We start from the raw sequence: 22,480 nt of genomic DNA on the forward strand, positions 1-22,480 counted from the left end.
CGAGGAATTGCAAGACAGGATCCCCTTCAGGCAGAGCCCTTCCTTGAGCTCCCGCCCACGGCTCCGAAAGGAGTCCTCTCCGCCGCCAGAGGGCAGTACTCACGGAGGCTTAGACTCTATGGTCGTTCTCGCCGCCTCCCATGAGCAAGAGCGACCAGAAACCGCCTATATACTTCCGTTTCCGGCGCTACCTCCTTCTTTCCGTGCCGATAGCGCTCTCGCAAAGATGGTAGGATCTTGGGCAGCGGGCCCGGTAGCATCCAGTTTAATCTTTTCACCCATTTTGACGAGTGCCATCCGAGAATGGCTCTAGGCCCACGCGTGGACTCGTTGTATCAAAGAAACCGTATTTAGCCCCGATCGGCACTGGGTTTCGGGGCCAATAAATGAAGTGATGGGATCAAAGCGGTAGACCTAGCGGGGAATGGAGGGAATATGCACTGTCATCATTTTGGGGCCTAACAAGGCTGCAGTACTGGAAGCACATGTGGTTGTACCACCTTCTAGTCGAGTGTTCTGTGCTAACAAAGGAGTCTGAGCGTCGAGCCCTCCTGGGATGTCTTAGCTTCAGCTGGGTGGTTTAGGGCGTTGTGCATTTGGTATCTGATAACGCTACTCGTTCTGAACTGTTTTTTTACTAGGTGAATGTTCCTAAAACCCGCCGGACTTTCTGCAAGAAGTGTGGTAAGCACCAACCCCACAAAGTGACACAGTACAAGAAAGGCAAAGATTCTCTTTACGCTCAGGGTAAGACATTCTGTACGTAATTTGGTTTTTATTTTATTTTTTTAGAGACTTTATTTATTTATTCATGAGAGACAGAGAGTGGCAGAGACACAGGCAGAAGAAGCAGGCTCCTTGCAGGGAGCCTGACGTGGGACTCGATCCCCGGTCTCCAGGATCACGCCCTGGGTCGAAGGTGGCGCTACACAGCTGAGCCACCCGGGCTGCCCCGTAATTTGGTTTTAATGCATCATTCGGGTAGTAGTAGAAATCTGAGCAGTCCCGTGCCTTCCCCCTACCCTTGGGTATTGCTATTTCTGCTGGAAAACCTAAGGAAAAACCTGTAAGTTTTCCATGTGGCAGCTGTGATTTATTATCTTTGGTATATCATAACAAACCACTTCATTCTCCCAGGAAAGCGGCGTTATGACCGGAAGCAGAGTGGCTATGGTGGGCAGACTAAGCCGATCTTCCGGAAAAAGGTTAGTAATTACTATTTGACATGCTTCCCACTTACTGTGGCAAAGACCTTGCATTTTTCTGTAGCTCACACTTCTACATGTGTTTCCATAGTTTCAGTGAAGTTCTCTGTTAATGCAGTGACATGTCCAGTAGGCAGTGGAGCTGGGAGTACTACCCAGGTCTGACAATACTGCACCCTCTCAGTATTTTATTTTTGTTCTTCCCTTTTTGAAGAGGCGCTATCAAGTAATGTTCCCTGCCTTCCTAAGGACTGAAGTTTGAGCACACCAGTGAATCCTTTCCTTTGCCCTATTCCCTGTTCTACCCTAGTGAATCCTCAGCCCTTGCTTGCAGTAAGAATTCGTCTCACTTTGCTTCTCCGTTCGGAAGCCTGCAGTCTACTACTGATCTCAGGAAGTTTTAAAGCTCTTTGGAATCCTCATTTAGGCCTTCCATGGGTCTCCTGAGTTCTGTCATTCTCATCCAGGTCAAATGAGTTTCTATTCTGTCCTAAATGTGATTGGCTATCCCTTAAAGCATATGTATAGTCCCTGGAACGGCATTCCTATGAACACAGCATTTCTTTTGGTGCTTTGCTCAGCATTCAACATCGTTCCAGAAAGTACTAAGGAATAACTTCAATGTTCATTTAGGTGCCGTAAATAAATGGTTGGATCTCAAAGTGGTAAAAGGAATGGCAGATTGCCTTTTCACATTCGGCTAACTTGTTTAAAAGGTGGGGAGATTCCGCCCAGGTTTTGTTTTTTTGAGAACTGAACAGGCAGAAGTAGAATTCTGATGATAGGAGTAGGCTTAAAAAGTTGATTAGTGTACCTTGAGTTAAATAATATAGTTGAATGGACATTAATTATAGACAAACTTAGGTAGTCTCCAGACTTAGGTCTTAAGTAAGTTACTGACCCTATTTAATGAGAAAGTTGTGTTTATTTCATTGTTTTTATGCACTTTGTTGACCCATTTTTGGTTGTGGGGAGTACAACTGTAGAGCTAGTGAAAGGCCACAAGCTCAAGGCGGTTTTACGAATGCCTACTTGATGAGCTCTACTTTGGGATGTTTGATAATAGAGAATTTGATGGCAGTTAGACAAGCTCCTACCCTTGCTATTAAGTTTTCTCTTAAATGCACTGATTTTCACATTTCTATTTTCTCCTTGTAGCTAAATACAAATTGCCACAACTCTGTCATTTGCAAAGCTTCCCTTTTAAGTGGTACTTAACCCAACAGTCTATTTTGAAAAAGGATTTTCTGCAGTGATTTATGAAGGGGTTGACTTCTATTTTTCCAGGCTAAAACTACAAAGAAGATTGTGCTGAGGCTTGAATGTGTTGAGCCCAACTGCAGATCGAAGAGAATGCTGGCTATTAAGAGATGCAAGCATTTTGAACTGGGAGGAGATAAGAAGAGAAAGGTATATAATTTCGGGTGGAAGGTGCAATCATTTCTCTTGGGAGAGTTGAATATTTCTCTCCATTTACTGATGGTGGAATCTGAAATGGGGTAATGCTCTTCAGATAACTAGAGCCATAGCTGAAGGTATGAGGTTTTTGGTGTTGGTTTTGGCATGAGGAGACTTGACTTAATTAAAAGATGGTGATCCCTTTAGGGGGATAAACCGTGTACTTGAGAGAGTAGATGTTCTTTGCAACATTATAAAAGAAAAAAAAACTTAATTTTTTTTCTGTTCCATTACAGGGCCAAGTGATCCAGTTCTAAACTTCATATTTTGTTATGAAGACAATAAAATCTTGATGTTACGTTCACTTCATTTGGTTGCAATTGGTCTTTTTAAGAGGGAAATAAACTAGTGCCATCAAATTCCCCTTGTGGGGCAATTTATACTTGATTCTTCTGGGTACTTTTTTTTTAAGATTTTATTTATTCATGACAGACACAGAGGCAGAAACATAGGCAGAGGGGGAAGCAGGCTCCATGCAGGGAGCCCGACATGGGACTCCGTCCCGGGTCTCCAGGATCACACCCGAGGCCAAAGGCGGCGCTAAACTGCTGGGCCACCGGGGCTGCCCTACTTGACTCATTTTGGATTGGATTTGAACTGGTTGAAGTCCCATCAAACATTTTGATTTTCCAATTTGGCACTTAGGTTATTTAAGCAAAGGTTATCATGGGACCTGAGTAGAGTTCCATGGTAACAGTTATATCCATAGTGAATGTAAGGTTTACCAAGAGTGAAAGAATTTCTCTTATATTCTTGCTATTCCAATCATTTAATGAGGAATTTAGGCCCACTTTTCTATGCAGACTACATACTACATTATGTTCTCAGACGTACTCTTCTAACTTGCTCAAAAATTTTGACATGCCCCCTCAAATTTTATCTTTTAAAGATTTATTTATTCATGAGAGACATGGGCAGAGGGAGAAGCAGACTTCCCATGGGGAGACTGATCATGGGACTTGATTCCAGGACCCCAGGATCACTACCTCAGCCAAAGGCAGGTGCCTAACCACTTAGCCACCCAGGCCCCCCCACTTCAAATTTTAAAGTAGACCTAAATTTTCATCTTGAAATAACTGCAGAAGATATAATTTCTAGTGAATTAAGCTGCCTGGCAGAATTTAACAGGGATTATCTCGTTTTTTAAAGATGTCTCCTAGTTGGAAACTTTATTACATCCTTTTCCTCTTTGTATCCTTGATTATGTTCAGCTTTTCATATTGTGCAGCAAAACTGGAGGCAAAGCACATAAGTGATACACTTTGGTAACTGGAAGTATGTCAGTGAGATGGAACGGTTTTCTTCCAAAATTACCTTGTTTCTGTGGGTGATTAGTCTGGGTTTGTCAGTTTTAGCAACTGATTACTCGAGTAATCACCTGACAGGCAAAGGAATTGTTACGGCATGCACTTTGTATTTTGAGGGCCTTTGTCCCCTGCTAATTATGTGCTGTTGTACATTCAGGATGAGTGAGTTGCTGCTTTTGGTCAAGTGGGAAAAGGTGATGAGCAGGCTTGAAACTGACTACAGATTGGTTCGCAGGCAAATCAATTGTAGGAAAAGGAGGGAACTAATGCCTGGAAATTCCTTTAAAATGATCCATTCCCAGGTTGCCTGGGTGGCTTTTTAAGTGACTCGATTTTGGCTCAGGTCATGATCTCTGGATTGTGAGATTGAGCCCTGTGTCAGTTTTCCCTGGGCATGGAGCCTGCCTGGGGTTCTCAGTCTGCCTCTGCACACTCCCCCCTCCACTTAAAAAAGAGATCCAATCCCACATAACCCAATCGGAAGGTCATGGCATCATCACATCCTGGAGAGGAGGCAACTTAAAGGGGAGAGGGTGTTCAGGCCAGAGATCAGCTATCACTGGTCAATGTAAGCCATCTGCATTTGTTGGATCTAGATTGAAAGCAACCTTAGGATATGGAAACTTAAGTGGTGGAGTGTTTCTTGACAAGATGGTTCCATAAAAATTCAGTAATGTGGGCCATTGGGTAGCCTCTGGAAGTCATTCCTGCTGGGGTATTTTTTGCCCTTCAATTACAGTAGATTTGTTTTAATCTTCCCTTCGGGCTAAGATTGTAAGCAGTGACATCCAGGCACCTCAGTAGGTGGCAGTGTAAGGGTTAAAAGTCTGGGCTGAAATCCTGCTAGCAGTTTATAGTGGATTGTACCTGCCTCGGTTGTTAAGGATTCAAATGGGTCCCTATACTGCATTTAGAACACTGCACTGCCTGGCACATACAAAAGGGCCCAATAAGTTATACCTGTTTCTTATCAGTCATATTTGTTTCAAAAGCTTTTCCCCAAAATACTAAGGGTGCCTTCAGAAATTTTTATAAAGCTCCACTGGAAAATTTTATTGAAGGAGAGAGGAACAGCTGAAGTGGAGTGGAAGAAAAGAGAGACACCAGTGGAGTAGTCACTGGCAACAAAATACACCATTTTTTTCCTTTTGACGTAGGGCTGAAGCTCAGGAACCTGAAAGACCTGAGCCGAGACCAAGAGTCAGAACACTTAACTGATGAGCCACAGAGGCCCCAACAAAATATATATTTAAAAAAGACTTTTTAGTGTAGTTTAGTTTGCTGCCAGCCGAAGTAAAACAGTGCCTGTGGGATTTATCTTAATTTTTAAATCTGAAGTCCATTCATAAAACCCAAGCTGGCTCTTCACAGGCAGGAGCTGTGTGATCGTGCAGTCAGGAACACAGGCCATCCCCTGACCCAGGGAAGCAAGAGAGATGGTATGAAAACGAGGTCCACCAATCTCCTGCAGGTTTACCATAGCCACAGCCCAGGCTAAGTCCGTGAGTGGGCGTTCCCATACCTCGATGTTGTCTTCCTGAAAAGTAAGCCAAGAAAATAGGTGTGACAACTTGGTAACAAGAAGCTGCCTTAGTAGTAGTGGCATTCAGTGTTATTGTCAGAACTATTGAGCACTTCCAGGAAAAATTAAAATCCTACAGCATGCTTTAGAAATAAAGTAATAGCAAAAAAGGAGCCTCATTGCTGATTATGATTTGAAGATTAAAAGTAAATATTCTCAAAAGATGAGTGTACATCCTCTTATGTAACAGATTTGGGTCTAGGGCAATGGTGGTACTTGAGCACAAAGCCATTCCATCTCAAACACACAAACATTTGGATGAACTGTAAAAACAAGAGGGCAAGAGAGTATGTTACTGGCCAATTCCTATTTTATCCCATAGAACCTTATTTACTGTACCTTTCTAAGCCGGTACCCCTGCTTGCCCAAGGGGTCTTGGTTGATGGCAATTACATCCTTATTCTGAAGGAGGGCTTTGGCTTGAGGGCTGATATGCCGGAGGTCATTGGACATGAGTAATGGAGCGGCCATGATAGCCCACAGGGCCATCTGAGTTACCTGCTGATCCCAGCTGAGGCCAAAGTTACCAATCACTAGCTGGGACAAAGAAAAGCAAGAATTTAAATTAAAAAAATGAAACACTTTTAATGTTGCCTAGATGCAGAGAAGCCACTTTCTTTTTTTTTTTTTTAAACCTTTTGTTTTAATAAATAAGACATATTCATGGCTTAGGTTTTAAATCACATTTACAGATGAGGAACACTTCTAGGCCCAAACAGGTTAGCGGTGAAGCGACTACTGCTGGGAGGAATGCACGGCCCCCATGCACTTTAAGCCTAAGAGCAAAGACTTCATGTCAGAGATCACCGTACACATCCCCTCTAGGCTCAAGAACTGGAAGACTGGAGGAAGAGCGGAGACTTGGTGAAGCCCCTGTGACCACCATCTGATACCCTCACCTTCACACTACACAAGCCGATGAAAGTCGTGCTACTTTTAGATAAGCTAAAAAGGAACTTTCCTGATTATATGAAGTGAAACTTTCTCTATTGTCAACAATTAGGATAAGGGCATTAGTTACACAGAGTATCCACTGACAAATACAGACTATGAGAACAGGGAAGAGGAAGCCACACAGATATCTCGTTTCTTCAAATGTCAGAAACTTCCATGCCACAGCAGGAGAGCAGTGGATGAACTCTACCGCTCCCAAAGGTTTAGTCCAAAAACTTCCTGTTGGCATTTGCACCAAATAAGGCTCCCCGTACTTCTGAGAAGCCACTTTCTAAGGCATCTTGCTCTGAGTACTCTCAGATAAGGCCTGCTTCCAGGAATTTTGCCTTTTTTAAAAAAAATATTTATTTGACAGAGAGAGCAAGCACAAGCAAGGAGAGTGGGAGAGGGAGAAGCAGGCTCCCCGCTGAGCAGGGAGCCCAATGTGGGGCTTGATCCCAGGACCCTGGGATTGTGACGGCAGCCAAAGGCAGATACTTAACCAACTGAGCCACCCAGGTGTCCCAAGAATTTTCCCTTGAAAAATCAAATAGGAAACAGGTCCAGTGCAGGGGCCTGAGCAAGGAGGGCTCAGATTCTTACCATATCTGGGTCGTTCCAACCCCCTGGTCCTGCAACATGAACAATTCTCTTCTGGTTAGAAGATGTCCAGGCCAAGATACTTTTTATACTTTGCCAAGAATCATAAACATCCTGAAAATTTCTCCAGTGATTGCAGTACTGTCGGATTTCTGTGTAATTGGGCTGTGGAAACAGACATAACTCTTCTGTTTACTTTCTCCTAACATTCTTGCAAGACAAAAACAGTCAAGTTGTAGTTTACAGATTAAAGGTCTCTATGAGGAGAGCTAAATTCTGATCATAATGGAATTTCATTGTAAGAAGTCAGCTTCAGAAGTAGGCCATCTAAATTAAAATCCCTACTAAAATGGCTTTAATACTGTTTGTGCTAGAAATTTACCAAAGGGTAACTAAGTATTGAGATTATGGAAGACTTTAATTTTTTTCACAACTTACTGTATTTTCACACTTTGCTAAAATGGATATGTATCGTTTTTGTAATAAAAAATAACTAAAATGATCCTTATTAGTAAAAATAAAAGCTGCAAAATTACATAGGACATACAAGCATAGGATAAAGTAATCTGAATCCTAGGCACATAATTTATTAACGGAATGAATACAAGTTTGTAGATAGGGAGGTAGAGTATCAGGTTTAGGATGTTGAGAAAGAGGGGAGAGCATTTTGCAGAGATTAGAAGGGAATGACAGATTCATTCTATAAGTAATTCATTCATTCTATAAGTAATTATTCAACACTTACCATAAGCTAGAGAGACTGACAAGTCAGACAAGGTCCCTGCCCTCCTGGAGCTTACATTCTAGTGGGGTAGACAGACAATAAGTCAGTCAACAAATAATTCCATACAGTGCTAAGCTCTTAAAAGGAAATTCAGATCAATGTGATAAGGAATAAACGGATAGAGGGCTATTTTATAGTAGAGAAGAGCTGTCCGAATATGTGGCATTTGGTTTGGGACTTCAATGTGTAGAAGGATGCAGCAATTTAAAAATCCTGGAGGAAGAATGTACTAGGTGAAAAAACAAAAGTGTAAAGTCCTCAAGGCAGCAGCAGACTTACCAGTCTGAGGGACAGATAGAAAACCCAGTGCAGCCATGGAAAGAGTAATGGGTGGATGGAGGCAGGCCAGGTCTGGGTCAATGGAGTCTGCTTTTATTCCGAGTGCCTGGGGAAGCCAGCTAATGCTTTTTAAAGCAGGGGAGTGATAGGATTTACATTTTAACAAGATCACTGTGATGCTGCTCCAAAAATGGATGGTTAGGACAGTGGATGCAGACTAGGCTGATGATGTAGTCTGGGTGGAGATGAGGGTGGTTTGGAAGACCAGGGTGGATGCAACAGAGACAGAAATAAGTGGGCTGATTCGGGATGTATTTTGTAGATTGTACTGATAGGATTACTGGTGGATGTGTTGTGTACTATGAGACAAAGGTTAGAATCAAAGATGACTGAGGTCCCAGGTGATGGTAGCTTAGAATCCAATTATAGCAGTGGAAATGGTGAGAAGTAGTTAGATCCTGAGAGGGATGGTAGGATGAGACTGTTAAGATTGGACTTTGAAGGCGATCCTTTGTTCTCAGGTTCTGAAAAATCTATCAGCAAAGCTCTACTGGATTCTGTGCTCACTAGCTCACCTCATGAAAAGGCCACATATAAAGGGGCCACTCACAGGAATACACAATGCTTCTGCCAGTCCTGTTCAGGGCCAGGGACATACGCTTATAACCTGTATGAGAAAACAATGGGGAAAATGAGGGAAATAAGGGAATTTCCAGCTGGTGTTATGTATTTTAGAAAGACACTGCCTGAGGAAAAAAAAAAAAGAGGCTGCCTGGAAGGGCCACGGTTATATTTTAACCAGCAGCAGAGATAGGTGGCTGCTCTGTGATTAAATTGTGTTTAGTACCTCCCAGACTGTTGGGATTGTTCTGAGGAGGTAGTGTGGGATGGTGCATATACTGAGGAAAGGCAGGAATGAAGATGCTCTTTTTCTGTGACTGACATTCCAGATGCTTTCCCAAGAGATGTTCTGGAAGGTTACAATAACTATTTGTAATGAACTCAGAGCCCTCTTGAATGAAATGTGCACAGTATGAGCCATGATTAGGCATGCATGAATTTTATATGCATGCATGAATGAATGCATGGAGAGCTGAAAGAAAAGAAGAGGTAGGAGCTCTGGCACATAGAGAATAATTATTTCCAGTACTATGACTGAACATTTAAAATGTGAAGATTAGCTCTTTGGATGCTCCAGTTACCCTGGACTCCAAGTTCCTCCTTTTGCTCATGGCTATATCTCTTGAATGAAACGTACCATTTTCCAAATGTTCCACGCTGTCACAGTAACAACCGTCAAATTTCAGCAGATCTACTCCCCAGTCAGCAAAGGTCTTGGCATCAATGTCATAGTGTCCAAAACTCCCAGGAAAGCCAGCACAGGTTTTATTTCCAACATCTGCATAAATTCCTAGCTTCAGTCCTTTGCTATGGACCTGAAATGAGAGGAAAGGATCACCCCAACAGAAGGGCAACCATGAAGTAGAGAGAACCACTCCAGGCTGTGGGCACAGACAAAGTATATTTCACTAGGCATCAGGGACTTTTTTCACAAACCTCTAAAATTATCCAGGTGAGTTAGCTGGGAGACAGTCTCCAATTCTGCTGAATTCAAACTATACACCTAAGCTATGATACTGAACTAAAGGGAAAGCTATCACTCATCTTTTTCTGGTGGGATCCTAAAAGTTACCTTTCCATAGCAATGACACAATTATCTGGAAAGAGACTCTCACCATGACCATACCTTTGGCTCCTCTGTGCCCTCAAATGGGCCTCATGTTGTTTCAGCAAGAATCCTGCCAAATCATCTCCCTACTCCTGATAACTGATCAAGTTTCTTATCCCCTACCCTTGGCCTGCCTTTAGCAAGAATCCTCTTGCCCTTGATGTCTCCTCTTGGTAATTTCCATCCACTGACCCCAAGTCTGCTCATTGACTATAAAACCCCACTTGTCTCTGTTGTATTTGAAATTGAGTTTGGCTTTTTCCCTATTGCAGTAGTACTGAATAAATCTGTCTTCATGGCCTTTACCTAAGCGTCCAGCTGTATTACTCTGTAAGTTCCAGAATATATTCCTTCTATCTTCTAGTTATACTACAATTGTAATAGCTGCTTAAAACATATGGAAATATATGCACGCATGTCAAGAACCAAGTTCCTTCTTCCTCCTAGAGAACTCAGTGGTTTCAGCAAAAGGAGAACTTCTCTCAGATGGGCCTCAAAAGCTATTGCAAAACAAAGGTCTGCTAATAGACTGAAAATTCCACCTGATAAGCCTTACAATTTGATAGATAATACTTTCTCAGTTTTTCTGAACAAGCTGCAGTCCAAAAGTACTTACAGTCTCCTGAATGAAAGAGAATAATCTATAAACTCACATAATTAGCAAGGCTTTGGATCCCATTAGGAAAGCGTTTAGGGTCGGCCTGAAGTCTGCCTTTTGAATCTCTTTTGGGAGCCATCCAACAGTCATCAATGCAGAGGTACTTATAACCTGCATCCTTCCAGCCATCTGAGTCCATGAGTTCTGCCATCTGCATGAAGAGCTTCTCACTGAAAGAGAAATTCCAAGAATCATTGCAATTCATTAAACAAATGATTAGGCATCTTGGGGTGTTGCAATTTGTTTCAACCCAGTTACTGCCCAGTTCAGTGGCAATCAGTGTAAGGTAAAATGGACTGGGCCCTTTTTTATTCCTCCCTGCCTGAATACTTCCACGCTAAGTACCTCAAACAATTAGGAATGGGAAATACATGAAATTGAAAAGGTAATTAGAAGAAGAAAGTTGAGTGAAGTAAGAAACTACAAAGTTACTATAATCAACAGCTTCCTTAAATATCAACAATAACCTGTTTGGAAAAAAAAGATACCATTCACAAGAGCAACCAAAAAAGCAACAGAAAAACCTAAAATACCTAGAGACAAATTTAAGACATGTGCAGGATTCATATGAATAAAACTATAATGTTCTCATGATTTCAGTAAGTGGAGAGACATTATTTTGCTCTGGAATAAGAAAACTCAATATCAAAACACACCTTTATACATTTTTCTTAATGGCGTCCCTTATACATTTTTTTCCTTATACATTTAATAAAACCCTGAACAAACCCCAAAAGGACTTTTTAAGGAAGCTGGCAACATGATTCAAAAGTTCACCTAAGAGAAAACATATGAACATTCCACAAAAGATAAATGAAGCTAGTATAGTACAATAGCATTAGAATACACAAATCAGTGGAATTAAAGACAAAGTTCTGAAAGAGATCTTTCCAGCCATCTGGTACCATGGAATTTAGTATATACATAGTTTTAAAATATTTATTTATTTGAGAGAGAGAGAGCACACGTGCGCAAACAAGCAGGCAGAGGGGTAGACAGAGAGGGACAGTCAGGCTCCCCGCTGAGCAGAGATCCCAGGACCCTGGGATCATGACCTGAACTGAAGGCAGATACTTAACCAACTGAGCCACCCAGGTGCCCCAGGAATTTACTATATATTAAATGTGGCATTCCTTATAGGAAAATAAAGTCCAGATGGATTAAAGATTTTAAAATTTTAAAAATCCATAAAAATACCACTAGAAAATGTAGATGACTATATTATTTTCAGGTAAAGACTTTCTTAGCATGATGCAGAGCCAGAAATCATAAAAGAAAAAATTGATGTTTTTGACACATTCATGCAAAACCAACATAAGTCACCATATTCATAATATGATAGACCAAGCATACACACACACACAACCCCAAAACCAAACTCAAAACATTTCAATTAAAAAACAGTAAGTGGAAATAAAAACACCATATTGACAAAGTTTTTTGTTGTTGTTGTTTTAAAGGAATAACAAAAATGCAGTGTTGGCCAGCGTGTGGGGAAATAGACATTTTCATACACTGTTCTTGGGAATGTGCATTTGTAAGACTTTTGGGGAGGATAGTTTTATATGTAACAAAATGGGCATACTTTTGGATCCAGTAATTACACTTCTAAGGCAAGAATCTTATGATATATAAGGATGGTTAACACAGCTTCACAAGAATTAAAAAAATGGAAGAGCTTGAATAGCTATCAACAGGAGATTGCTTAAATAAATTATATACATATGATTTGAATTTGTTAAGTGCTTATTCTGTGCCAGGAAAACTTTAGTTTCATTATACTCTACTGTCTACATTTTTTGCAATGATCATGCATTAGTTTTATTATCAGATATAAAAATAAGCCAACCACTACTTAGGGAAAAAAAGGAAAAGGCAAAAGGAAATATGTGTTCGGAACTACATTCCTCAGCATTAAACCACCACAGCTTTGAACTGTGTCTGTGAGCATCTGTAATTTATCTCCATTTATTTTGTGCATCAAAACCAAGAGAGGGGGGATCCCTGGGTGGCTCGGTGGTTTGCCGCCTGCCTTTGGCCCAGGGTGCGATCCTGGGGCTCCCGGCATGGAGCCTGCCTCTCTCTCTGTCTATCATCAATCAATCAATCAATCTTAAACAAACAAACAAACAAACAAGAGAGGTTATTCTTCGAGTCTGGGAATGCTTGAAATGTTTCCATATAAATTAATTGTAGGGCAGCCCGGGTGGCTCAGCGGTTTAGCGCCGCCTTCAGCCCAGGGCGTGATCCTGGAGACCCGGGATTGAGTCCCACGTCGGGCTCCCTGCATGGAGCCTGCTTCTCCCTCTGCCTGTGTCTCTGCCTCTCTCTATGTCTCTCATGAATAAATAAATAAATAAAATCTTAAAAAAAATAAATTAATTGTAATTCCGTAGTTACTTTATGCCATTTCCGCTTACGGAACACTCCACATTTGGATAGGAGGAAACCTTTGTAAAGTTCCTCCAGGTCAACCTTCGAGCCAGATGCCACACTCAAGAGAGTGAGGGGTGGGGATATCTCAGAGACTCCATGGTTCCTCTAAACTCCCTCCAGTTACAGCCAAGGAACTCCTCACCCAAAAAGCAGAAGAACTTGCACGTGGCTTAGTCCTCTGTCTCTCCTACTCACCCCAGCTGTGGTCACTAACAGTGCCTGGCAGGGACAGAACAGCAGTTCACTAGAAGAGTCTGAATAGGACTGGATGGTGAATGGATAAAGTCCCTAGTTGGGTGATCCGGCACAGACAGACGGAGAAGCAGAGGCTGCTGACCCGACTCCTACCATAGAAGGGGTCACGCCAGACAAAGTTTGGGGCTAGTTGCCAACCAGGGCAGTTTGCTGAGGATAAAAAAGCAGCAGTAATAGGGGAGCCGTGCCTCAGGGTCAAATGTTCCCTCTGAGACCCTCTATTGCCCCAAACAGAGACAGACGAACACACGGAAAGGCGAACGCAAGGGAGTACTCAGTATCTCTCATACCTGATACAGGAATCTGGCTCTTCTTGGCAGTCAACGTTGCACATGAAACGCTCCCAGTGCAGCCAGCCCATGGTAGGGGTCATCGCCAAGCCATTGTCCAGGGCCCTGGCCCCAGGGACGCTCCAGAGAACCAGGGCCAGGAAGCGAAGTGCCAGTAGGAAGCACGGCTGCAGCAACTGGCTCTTCAGCTTCATTGTCACCGTAATGCAGTGTTAAATTTCTATTGGTAATCTGGGCTTTTAAATTTAACTTTAGGGGCGGACCAATCAGCGGTGAGTTATTAAATAACGACGTTATTGTTTCTCGGGCAACTGGGACGGTGATCCCCAGAGGCAAACCAATGATCAGTCACATAAGGCGCACCGCAACCAACCACACGCTTTCTTTCTTGATATTGGCCCTCCCTGTTTCCATACCAGAAGGAAGTGCGGCACTTAAGAGATCCCGAGTCTAAGCCGAGAGTTGCTCACGTGACCGAGATCTCACATGACGTAGGTGGTCACGTGATCAGCCGCTTACGTGAGCAGAAGTAGTTCTGGTCGTCGTCTACCGTCTCGCTATAGCCGTTTGAGGGAAGAAGGAGGAAAATTGTCCGGTATCGTTAGAGGTTGGTGTGTGGGTGGGAACTGGGGACCCGAGGGTGGTGCTGATGAAGACCAAAGCAGGATCCGCGGGCCGCCTCCGCCTTTTTCGTTCCCTGCTTTCCCCTCCCCCGCTCCCCCTCCCCCATCTCAGTGCCGGGAAGCCGCCTTTGCTGCGCCTGGTGGGGAAATGGTGGACGTTCGTGACTGTGTATGTGTTTCTGTATATCAGTCTGTCTGGGTGGGTCTCAGGGGACCCTTAAGAGAAACTGTGAGGTGAAAACGCTTGAAAACCACGTCCTTGGGTTAGGAAAAACAAATATTGAGACTAGTGGCCAGAGTGCTCGTCCATCCATTCAGGCACTTAGTCCCCACTGATTGTAGGGGGACGCACCAAGTGAATTTTATCTGTAGAGTCACATCTAGGCAAACGCTGCGTGCCTGACCGAGGCGCCCAATAAATGTTTTTACTGAATTGAATATTTAAATAACGCTTATTTTTCTACTTATAATAACAACCTACACCTAGTTTTGAACATTCAAAAAATAACAGTATAGTATAAATTTAAAAAATACATGCAGTTCCTCACCAGGAGATAACTACTCAGCATTTTGGTGTATAAAAAGTATGTGTATAACACACATATAAATACACAATTTCTTAACCCACAAATGGAATCCTAGTTCCTACTTCAGCAACTTAGTCCTGGTGGCCTTCCCAGGAGATACAGTAGTGAAGCAGAATCTCCCTTCCACTACAGAAGGGATGTTAATTTCTGGAGTGCTACAGGGACATGAAATGGGATTGGTCATCCAAGAGATAGGGCATGCTAAAGACCAGCCCATTAATCAGTCACTCACCCCTAAAGATGGTTTATATGAAGAGTATTATTTGAGGATGCAGTGTGCCAGGCATATAATAAGCAATTAGTAAATGTTGGCTGAATCCTCAGTGTAGTTTTATGGCAGTTAATAAACTTTGTACTTTCTTTCCAAGAGGACCATGTCAGATAAGCCATGCACATATACAAAGTTAGAAAACTTTATAAAAAATATTTAAAATTTTTTGCTGAAATAAAATTAATCTGTATAGAAAATTAAGAATGCACAAGAAATTGAAAAAATAACATTTAAAAAGTCATAAACTTGCCACTCAGAGAAATCACTATTAACATTTGATGCATTCCCCATGTATATATATATATTTCTAATATTTTGTTTCAATTACAGTGATTTTTAAAAATTAAAATTATAAAGAAGTATATGGAGTAAATTGTGAAAATCTACTTCAGTCTACCTCCCCCAGTTCCTGCTTTCTCAGAAAACAAATTTGTATTATATACTTTCAGATCTTCTATGCATTTACATACATATATACTTGCATGCTTATATTTTAAAATAGGATCACACTCTGCATATTCTATTTAATACATTTTGGAAATCTAGATTACGGCAGATCTTTTTTCTTAAATGCAGCATAGAATTCCATTTTCTTTTTTTAAGATTTTATGTATTAGAGAGTGAGAGAAAGAGCACGAGCAGGGGGAAGAGGTAGAGGGAGAAGGAGAGGAAGAAGCAGACTCCTCCCAAGGAGCCTGATGTCACGACTCAACCCCAGGACCCTGGGATCATGACCTGAGCTAAAGGCAGATGCTTAACTGACTGAGCCACTCAGGCCTGGAGGATTCCATTTTAAGGATAAAGTATACTGTAATTTATTCAGCCTTTCACCTATTGATGAATTGTTAGGTTTCTAATTTTCTGCCATTAGTAACAGTGCAATAGCAGTGAACATTTGTGAGTATTTCTGTTGACCAGTTTCCGGAAGGAATTTTAGCAGGGTCAAACAATATGTAAACATATATATTTTTTTACATAGTTGAGATTATAAAGCATCTGTGATCCTGGTTCATGAGATTATAGCATATGTAGTTCTTCATGTTGTTAAATATTTATGTAATTTTAAAATTGTGTAATACTCTTTAATAAAATACCTTTTGAAGAATATATAGCTTCATAAATCTTTGTCTGAATTTCAGATCATCTCTTTAGGGCACATAATCTGAAATGGATTTACTATATCAGAAGGCATGATACATGTTTCCAGATTGCTTTCCAGAAGTACTGTATCTACTTTCACTCCTCTAGGAGTGGTTGTGAACCCTGAATATTAGCATTGGCTTATCCTTACTGTTTAATTTTCACTGTCTTGGTAGGTGAAAAATGTTGATTAATTCTGGTTTTAATTTCGATTTCTGATAATTGATGAAGTTTGAACATTTCTCAGACAACTCTCCTATATCCTCACATCTGCATTCCTCCTGTATTTAATCTGTTATCACGTCCTGCAGAGTCCACTGCTTTCAATGTGTAGATTACATCCTTCCTTTCTTTTTTATTTATTTATTTTTAAAAATATTTATTTGAAAGAGAGCCCACACACAAGTGGGGGGGAGGGGGAACAGAGAGAGAGGGAGAAGTAGACTTCCCACTAAGCAGTGAGCTCCAGGATGTCTTGACTCAATCCCCGGGACCCTGAGATCAGGACCTGAGCCGAAGGCAGCTGCTTAACCAACTGAGCCACCCAGGGGCTATCCTTTCTTTTTTAAAACTGTTGCCTTAGGTGAAATCCTTATTGCCAAAAAGAGGTTGGGGTTATAACTGATCCTGCTTGTGTCACACCAGCCCCCTCTGTTTGAGTTCCACACTGTTGCCAGGGTGATCTATTATTTGAAAAGGCTCTGGTTACCTCACTTTCCTCCCCTCACTCCCTTACCCACTCCCTTACCCATTCCCTTACCCTCACTCCCCTACCCCACTCCTCTGTTTTAAAACCCTTAGAAGACTCTTAACGTTTGTCTATCAAGTAAGGCCTTTGGGATCTTACTCTCTACCTTGCCAGCCTTAACTTCTTGCCTGGGCTCATCCTATTTTATGCTCCATTGTAATTTTTAAAAATTTATTTGTGGATCCTTGAACTGGTGAGTCTGTTTAAACAATTCTGTGCCAACTGTTAGAATTGACCAACTAGTCCCTGTTTTATACCACCTTTTCACGCTATACAGAATTTTGTCATAGCAGGAATAATGTTTATTTGCCCTTTTGCCTTTAGTAAAGATGTATAATGCCCCTGTAGGACTATAAACCCTTTCTTGGTTTATTGATCCTTGTATCCCAAAGCCAAGTACTGGACTTGCCAGTTGAAAAATATAAAATGAATGTATGATCACCCTTAATGTCTTTTTCCCATTTATTGCTTAGGCCTTAATATTTCCTTGATTTTATTAATTGGCATGAGTTCATTATATAAGGATATTAATGTACTGTTGTGTCTTCTCAAGTGTATTGTCTTTTAATTCTGTTTAATCTTACCTTTGATGTAATGAAGTTTTTCATTTTTATGTAATCAGGTATAGCTATCTCGTATTTGTTCACAGCTTCCAGTGATTTTGCTGCTGATTTTTTATGCCTTTTGTGTTCTATGATGTTAATATATGTTCAATATAGAAAACCTAAAACATAGAAATGTCCAAAGAAAATACTCCTTTAATAAAAAAGTTCCCATAAGCCTACTGCCCAGAAATAACCACTATTAACGGTATTCAACACATAATAGGTATTGAGTAAATAATCTTTGGATGAATGAATTAAAAATTTGGTGCAGTCTTTTTATTTATATGAATATTTTAGAACAAAGCTATCCGTTTGAGTTTTATATTATTGGTTTGCTTTTTTCTCTTACTATGTTGTGAACATTTTTCCATGACAATAGTCTTCTAATTTTTTTTTTAGCTACACTGAAACTGCATTGAGCCAAGCTTGCCACCAAGAGCCCAACAATCATCATGATGCTGAGCACGGAAGGCAGGGAGGGGTTCGTGGTGAAGGTCAGGGGCCTACCCTGGTCCTGCTCAGCTGATGAAGTGATGCGCTTCTTCTCTGATTGCAAGATCCAAAACGGCACATCAGGTATTCGTTTCATCTATACCAGAGAAGGCAGACCAAGTGGTGAAGCGTTTGTCGAACTTGAATCCGAAGATGAAGTGAAATTGGCATTGAAGAAGGACAGAGAAACCATGGGACACAGATACGTTGAAGTGTTCAAGTCCAACAGTGTTGAAATGGATTGGGTGTTGAAGCATACAGGTCCGAATAGTCCTGATACTGCCAACGATGGCTTCGTCCGGCTTAGAGGACTCCCATTTGGCTGTAGCAAGGAAGAGATTGTTCAGTTCTTTTCAGGGTTGGAAATTGTGCCAAATGGGATGACACTGCCGGTGGACTTTCAGGGGCGGAGCACGGGGGAGGCCTTTGTGCAGTTTGCTTCGCAGGAGATAGCTGAAAAGGCCTTAAAGAAACACAAGGAAAGAATAGGGCATAGGTACATTGAAATCTTCAAGAGTAGCCGAGCTGAAGTCCGAACCCACTACGACCCCCCGCGAAAGCTCATGGCTATGCAGCGGCCAGGTCCTTATGATAGGCCAGGGGCTGGCAGAGGGTATAATAGTATTGGCAGAGGGACTGGGTTTGAAAGGATGAGGCGTGGTGCCTATGGTGGAGGGTATGGAGGCTATGATGACTATGGTGGCTATAATGATGGCTATGGCTTTGGGTCTGATAGATTTGGAAGAGACCTCAATTACTGTTTTTCAGGGATGTCTGACCATAGATATGGAGATGGTGGGTCCAGTTTCCAGAGCACCACAGGGCACTGTGTACACATGAGGGGATTACCTTACAGAGCCACTGAGAATGATATTTACAATTTTTTCTCACCTCTTAACCCCATGAGAGTGCACATTGAAATTGGACCCGATGGCCGAGTTACTGGTGAGGCAGATGTTGAATTTGCTACCCATGAAGATGCTGTGGCAGCTATGGCAAAAGACAAAGCTAATATGCAACACAGATACGTGGAGCTCTTCTTGAATTCTACTGCAGGAACAAGTGGGGGTGCTTATGATCACAGCTATGTAGAACTCTTTTTGAATTCTACAGCAGGGGCAAGTGGTGGTGCATATGGTAGTCAAATGATGGGAGGAATGGGCTTATCCAACCAATCTAGTTATGGGGGCCCTGCCAGCCAGCAGCTAAGCGGGGGTTATGGAGGTGGGTACGGTGGTCAGAGCAGTATGAGTGGATATGACCAAGTGCTGCAGGAAAACTCCAGTGACTATCAGTCAAACCTCGCTTAAGTAAACAATACTAAACAGCTATTACAAAAATAAAATCTCTGCATTTATGGGAGTTGTAGAATGGGAGGGATGTCTAGTATATCCAGTATGATTGGTAAATGGGAAATACTGATTCTGATCACTCTTGGTCAGCTTCCTCTTTCTTTCTTTCTTTCTTTCTTTCTTTCGTTCTTTCGTTCTTTCGTTCTTTCATTCTTTCCTTTTTTTTTTAAGAAAACAAAAGTTAAGTTTAACAGTTTTGCATTACAGGCTTGTGATTCATGCTTACTGTAAAGTGGAAGTCAAGGTTTTACAACTTTAAGCTCAGTAATTTTGAACACTGAAACATTCATCTAGGGTGTAATAACAACGTTCAGTATTGACCATAACTGTTAAAACAATTTTCAGCTTTCCTCAAGTTAGTTACATTGTAGGAGTATACCTAAGCAGTAAGCATTATTTAGGTTAAAGCAGTTTCACTTATGTTAAATGTTGCTCTTATACCACAATACCTTGAAAACTTTGGATGCATGTTGAGAAACATGCTTTTCTGTAAAACTCAAATATAGGAGCTGTGTCTACGATTCAAAGTGAAAACATTTGGCATGTTTGTTAATTCTAGCTTTTTGGTTTAATATCCTGTAAGGCACGTGAGTGTACACTTTTACTTTTTTAAAGATCTGGGACAATTTTGAGATGTAATACCAATACTTTAGGAGTTTGGTCATGTTGTTTGTATGAGATTCTGAGACTTTGATTTAAACCTTTCCTTGTATTGTGATTTCCATTAGATGTATTGTACTAAGTGAAACTTGTTAAATAAATCTTCCTTTTAAAAATGAAAAATCTTGTGCAGCTTGATTTCTTTTAAAAATTTTATTTATTTGAGAGAGAGAGAGGCAGAGAGATCAAAGAAGGAAAAGCAGATTTGCCGCTGAGCCGAGAGCTGGATGCAGGGCTCAATCCCGGGCCACTGAGATCATGACCTAAGCTGAAGGCAGACATTTAACTGAGCTACCCAGGCGCCCCAACAGCTTAATTTTTTAAAAATGTTCCATCATATGAACCATTTCTTTGATACAAGTCCTCTGCACTTGAAACTTATTTTTTTAAGATTTTTATTTATTTATTTGATAGAACAAGCAGGGTGGAATGGCAGGCAAAGGGAGAGGGAGAAGCAAGACTCCACACTGAGGAGGGTCCCGGACATGGGGCTTGATCCCAGGACCTTGAGGTCATGACCTGAGCCAAAAGCAGATACTTAACCCACTGAGCCACCCAGTGCCCCTGCCACTGAAATTTAAATTTAATTTTTATAAACACACATTAGTACCATCATACATAAATTGTTCACTGTATCATTATTTTTAAGATCTATGCCTAAAAGTGGGATTGTTGAGTCAAGTGTACCCACATTTTTAAGGCTTTTGATTTGCATTGTCACATTATGGTACTCTTTGCACTGCCCCCCTCCACCATGATGCATATTATTCTTGATCTTGGCTAATTTATTAGTTGAAAAATGGTATCCCGTTGCTATTTTAATTTGTTTAATGAGGTAGAGTATTATTCTGTTTCTAAACTCTCCATGTCCACAGGACTATTGGGCTTCTCTGGAAACTATACTTTATCAAGACAGCATTCTCCAAAAGCCAGAAAGTAAAAACAAATCCCCTTCCTTTCATTGAATCATATATGGAAGATCTAAGGCACCTTTATATGTTCTAAAAAAGAAGCCTATGTTATTATATAAGTAATTCAGTCTCCTCCATGAATTTATTAATAGTCTCTAAACACTATGAGGTTTTTCAGGGCATTTAAAGCTTGTTCTTAACCATTGGTTCGCATACCTTAGTGTGCACCAGAATCATCTGTGGGGCTTCTAAAAACAGTGGTTACTGGGCCTCACTCCTAGAGTTTCTGAAATCTGGTGATTCTGGGTTTGTGTTTAAGAATCTGGGGCACCTGGGTGGCTCAGTGGTTGAGCATCTGCCTTCAGCTTAGGGCATGATTCCAGGGTCCTGGGATAGAGTCCTGTGTCGGGCTCCCCACAGGGATCCTGCTTCTCCCTCTGCCTGTGTCTCTACTCTGTGTGTGTGTGTGTGTATGTGTGTGTGTGTGTGTGTCTGTCTTATGAATAAATAAATAAAGTCTTTAAAAAAATCTGCTGATGCTCCTGGTCTCATGACCACATTTTGTGACCCTGTGCGGCACTCTCTAATGGCTAAAGGCCCAGAAGAGCAGCTCTAAGAACGACTTCTTCATGATTCCTGATTGCCTCCCCTACATTCATTCCTGTAACAAGTAATTTAAACTTTCTATTAAAGTACAGATTGCATATGATTATTTACAATATCTTGCACCTCCCATGATGACTTTAAATGCCTTTGACATGGGGGGGGTTATCTTACATTTCTGCATATGTAGTTGCTATTGACAATTGCACCTCTTAAAGACATTCAGGCCTGGATACCCTCAGGTTACTACCAGCTGCACCTGAACTTCTACAAGTCTTTATGTGGCCAGCCTGGAAATGGCTTGTTATCCTTGGCTCTGCTTATAGCTTGGGGCCCAAAGAAATGCTCTGAGATGGAAAGCAAATAACAAATTGGTATTACCTGATTCAGTTTTATTCAAGGACACTTTTTATTAAGTATCATTTCTAGTAAATCATTCACACTGAGGATACAGTGACAGGTGATTTGAGATTCTTTAATGGCTTCTAATTTCTGTCACAGCTGCCAAAAGAACAAGAAATCCATTTTGACTCATGTCATACAGACCCAGTCATTACCTTGCCCTCCTAAGCTCCTTCAGGAAGCCTTCCTTAGGGAGTTCACAAGTAGGTGTTTTTGCTTTCTACACTCCTCAGTTAATTTTCCAGAACGTTCTGTAAGTATGAGCACAGATTCTCCTGTTAGCCACTAGATGTCACCAAATGCCATGAAAGGATTGGCTGAGACCTGTGCTCAAAGGTGTTTGTACCCTCTTGGTTGGATAAGAAAACTCCCCAGCATTTTAGGGAAGTAGTCAAAAGAGAGACCCAGGAAAAGGTCAGCAGAAGCACTATGGGTGCGGAAAGGGACAACAGTACCTGTCAGGGCAGCAGCACAGATGTACACACGCAACCCCCCCTCTCAAATCTAACACCCTAACACCACCCAAGAGAGTTTGCTGAAAGGTAAAATAGGAAACCTGCCCGTAGCTCC

At 41.5% G+C, this 22,480-nt stretch overlaps 3 protein-coding genes across 6 annotated transcripts; 2 read left to right on the top strand and 1 right to left on the bottom strand.

Moving 5' to 3' along the window:
• RPL36A (ribosomal protein L36a) lies at positions 1 to 2,972 on the top strand. Of its 2 annotated transcripts, none has more exons than XM_049107287.1 (5): positions 1 to 253; positions 642 to 747; positions 1,138 to 1,205; positions 2,493 to 2,615; positions 2,900 to 2,972. In XM_049107287.1, the coding sequence occupies exons 1-5, from the start codon at positions 119 to 121 to the stop codon at positions 2,918 to 2,920; spliced, it is 453 nt and encodes a 150-aa protein (XP_048963244.1). In that variant the 5' UTR covers positions 1 to 118; the 3' UTR covers positions 2,921 to 2,972. The 2 variants fall into 2 exon arrangements, with proteins under 2 accessions (XP_048963244.1, XP_025287485.3); XM_025431700.3 differs by having other exon boundaries at positions 1 to 229.
• A 2,208-nt stretch (positions 2,973 to 5,180) lies between these two features.
• Positions 5,181 to 13,937, bottom strand: GLA (galactosidase alpha). Its single transcript, XM_025431699.3, has 7 exons — positions 13,517 to 13,937; positions 10,531 to 10,705; positions 9,407 to 9,584; positions 8,724 to 8,815; positions 7,089 to 7,250; positions 5,892 to 6,089; positions 5,181 to 5,507 (listed from the first exon to the last, which is right to left on the bottom strand). The coding sequence occupies exons 1-7, from the start codon at positions 13,708 to 13,710 to the stop codon at positions 5,244 to 5,246; spliced, it is 1,263 nt and encodes a 420-aa protein (XP_025287484.1). The 5' UTR covers positions 13,711 to 13,937; the 3' UTR covers positions 5,181 to 5,243.
• Positions 13,938 to 13,970: 33 nt separating this feature from the next.
• On the top strand, positions 13,971 to 20,117 carry HNRNPH2 (heterogeneous nuclear ribonucleoprotein H2). 3 transcript variants are annotated; one of them, XM_025431696.3, is made up of 2 exons: positions 13,971 to 14,123; positions 17,890 to 20,117. In XM_025431696.3, exon 2 carries the CDS (start codon positions 17,943 to 17,945, stop codon positions 19,290 to 19,292), a length of 1,350 nt encoding a protein of 449 aa, XP_025287481.1. In that variant the 5' UTR covers positions 13,971 to 14,123; positions 17,890 to 17,942; the 3' UTR covers positions 19,293 to 20,117. The 3 variants fall into 3 exon arrangements, with proteins under 3 accessions (XP_025287481.1, XP_025287482.1, XP_025287483.1); XM_025431697.2 differs by having other exon boundaries at positions 13,973 to 14,111; XM_025431698.2 differs by lacking the exon at positions 13,971 to 14,123 and adding an exon at positions 16,861 to 17,078.
• The last annotated feature ends 2,363 nt before the right edge of the window (positions 20,118 to 22,480 follow it).

The sequence above is a fragment of the Canis lupus genome, chromosome X (genome assembly GCF_003254725.2).
Source record: "Canis lupus dingo isolate Sandy chromosome X, ASM325472v2, whole genome shotgun sequence".
In the NCBI taxonomy this organism is placed as follows: Eukaryota; Metazoa; Chordata; class Mammalia; order Carnivora; family Canidae; genus Canis; species Canis lupus.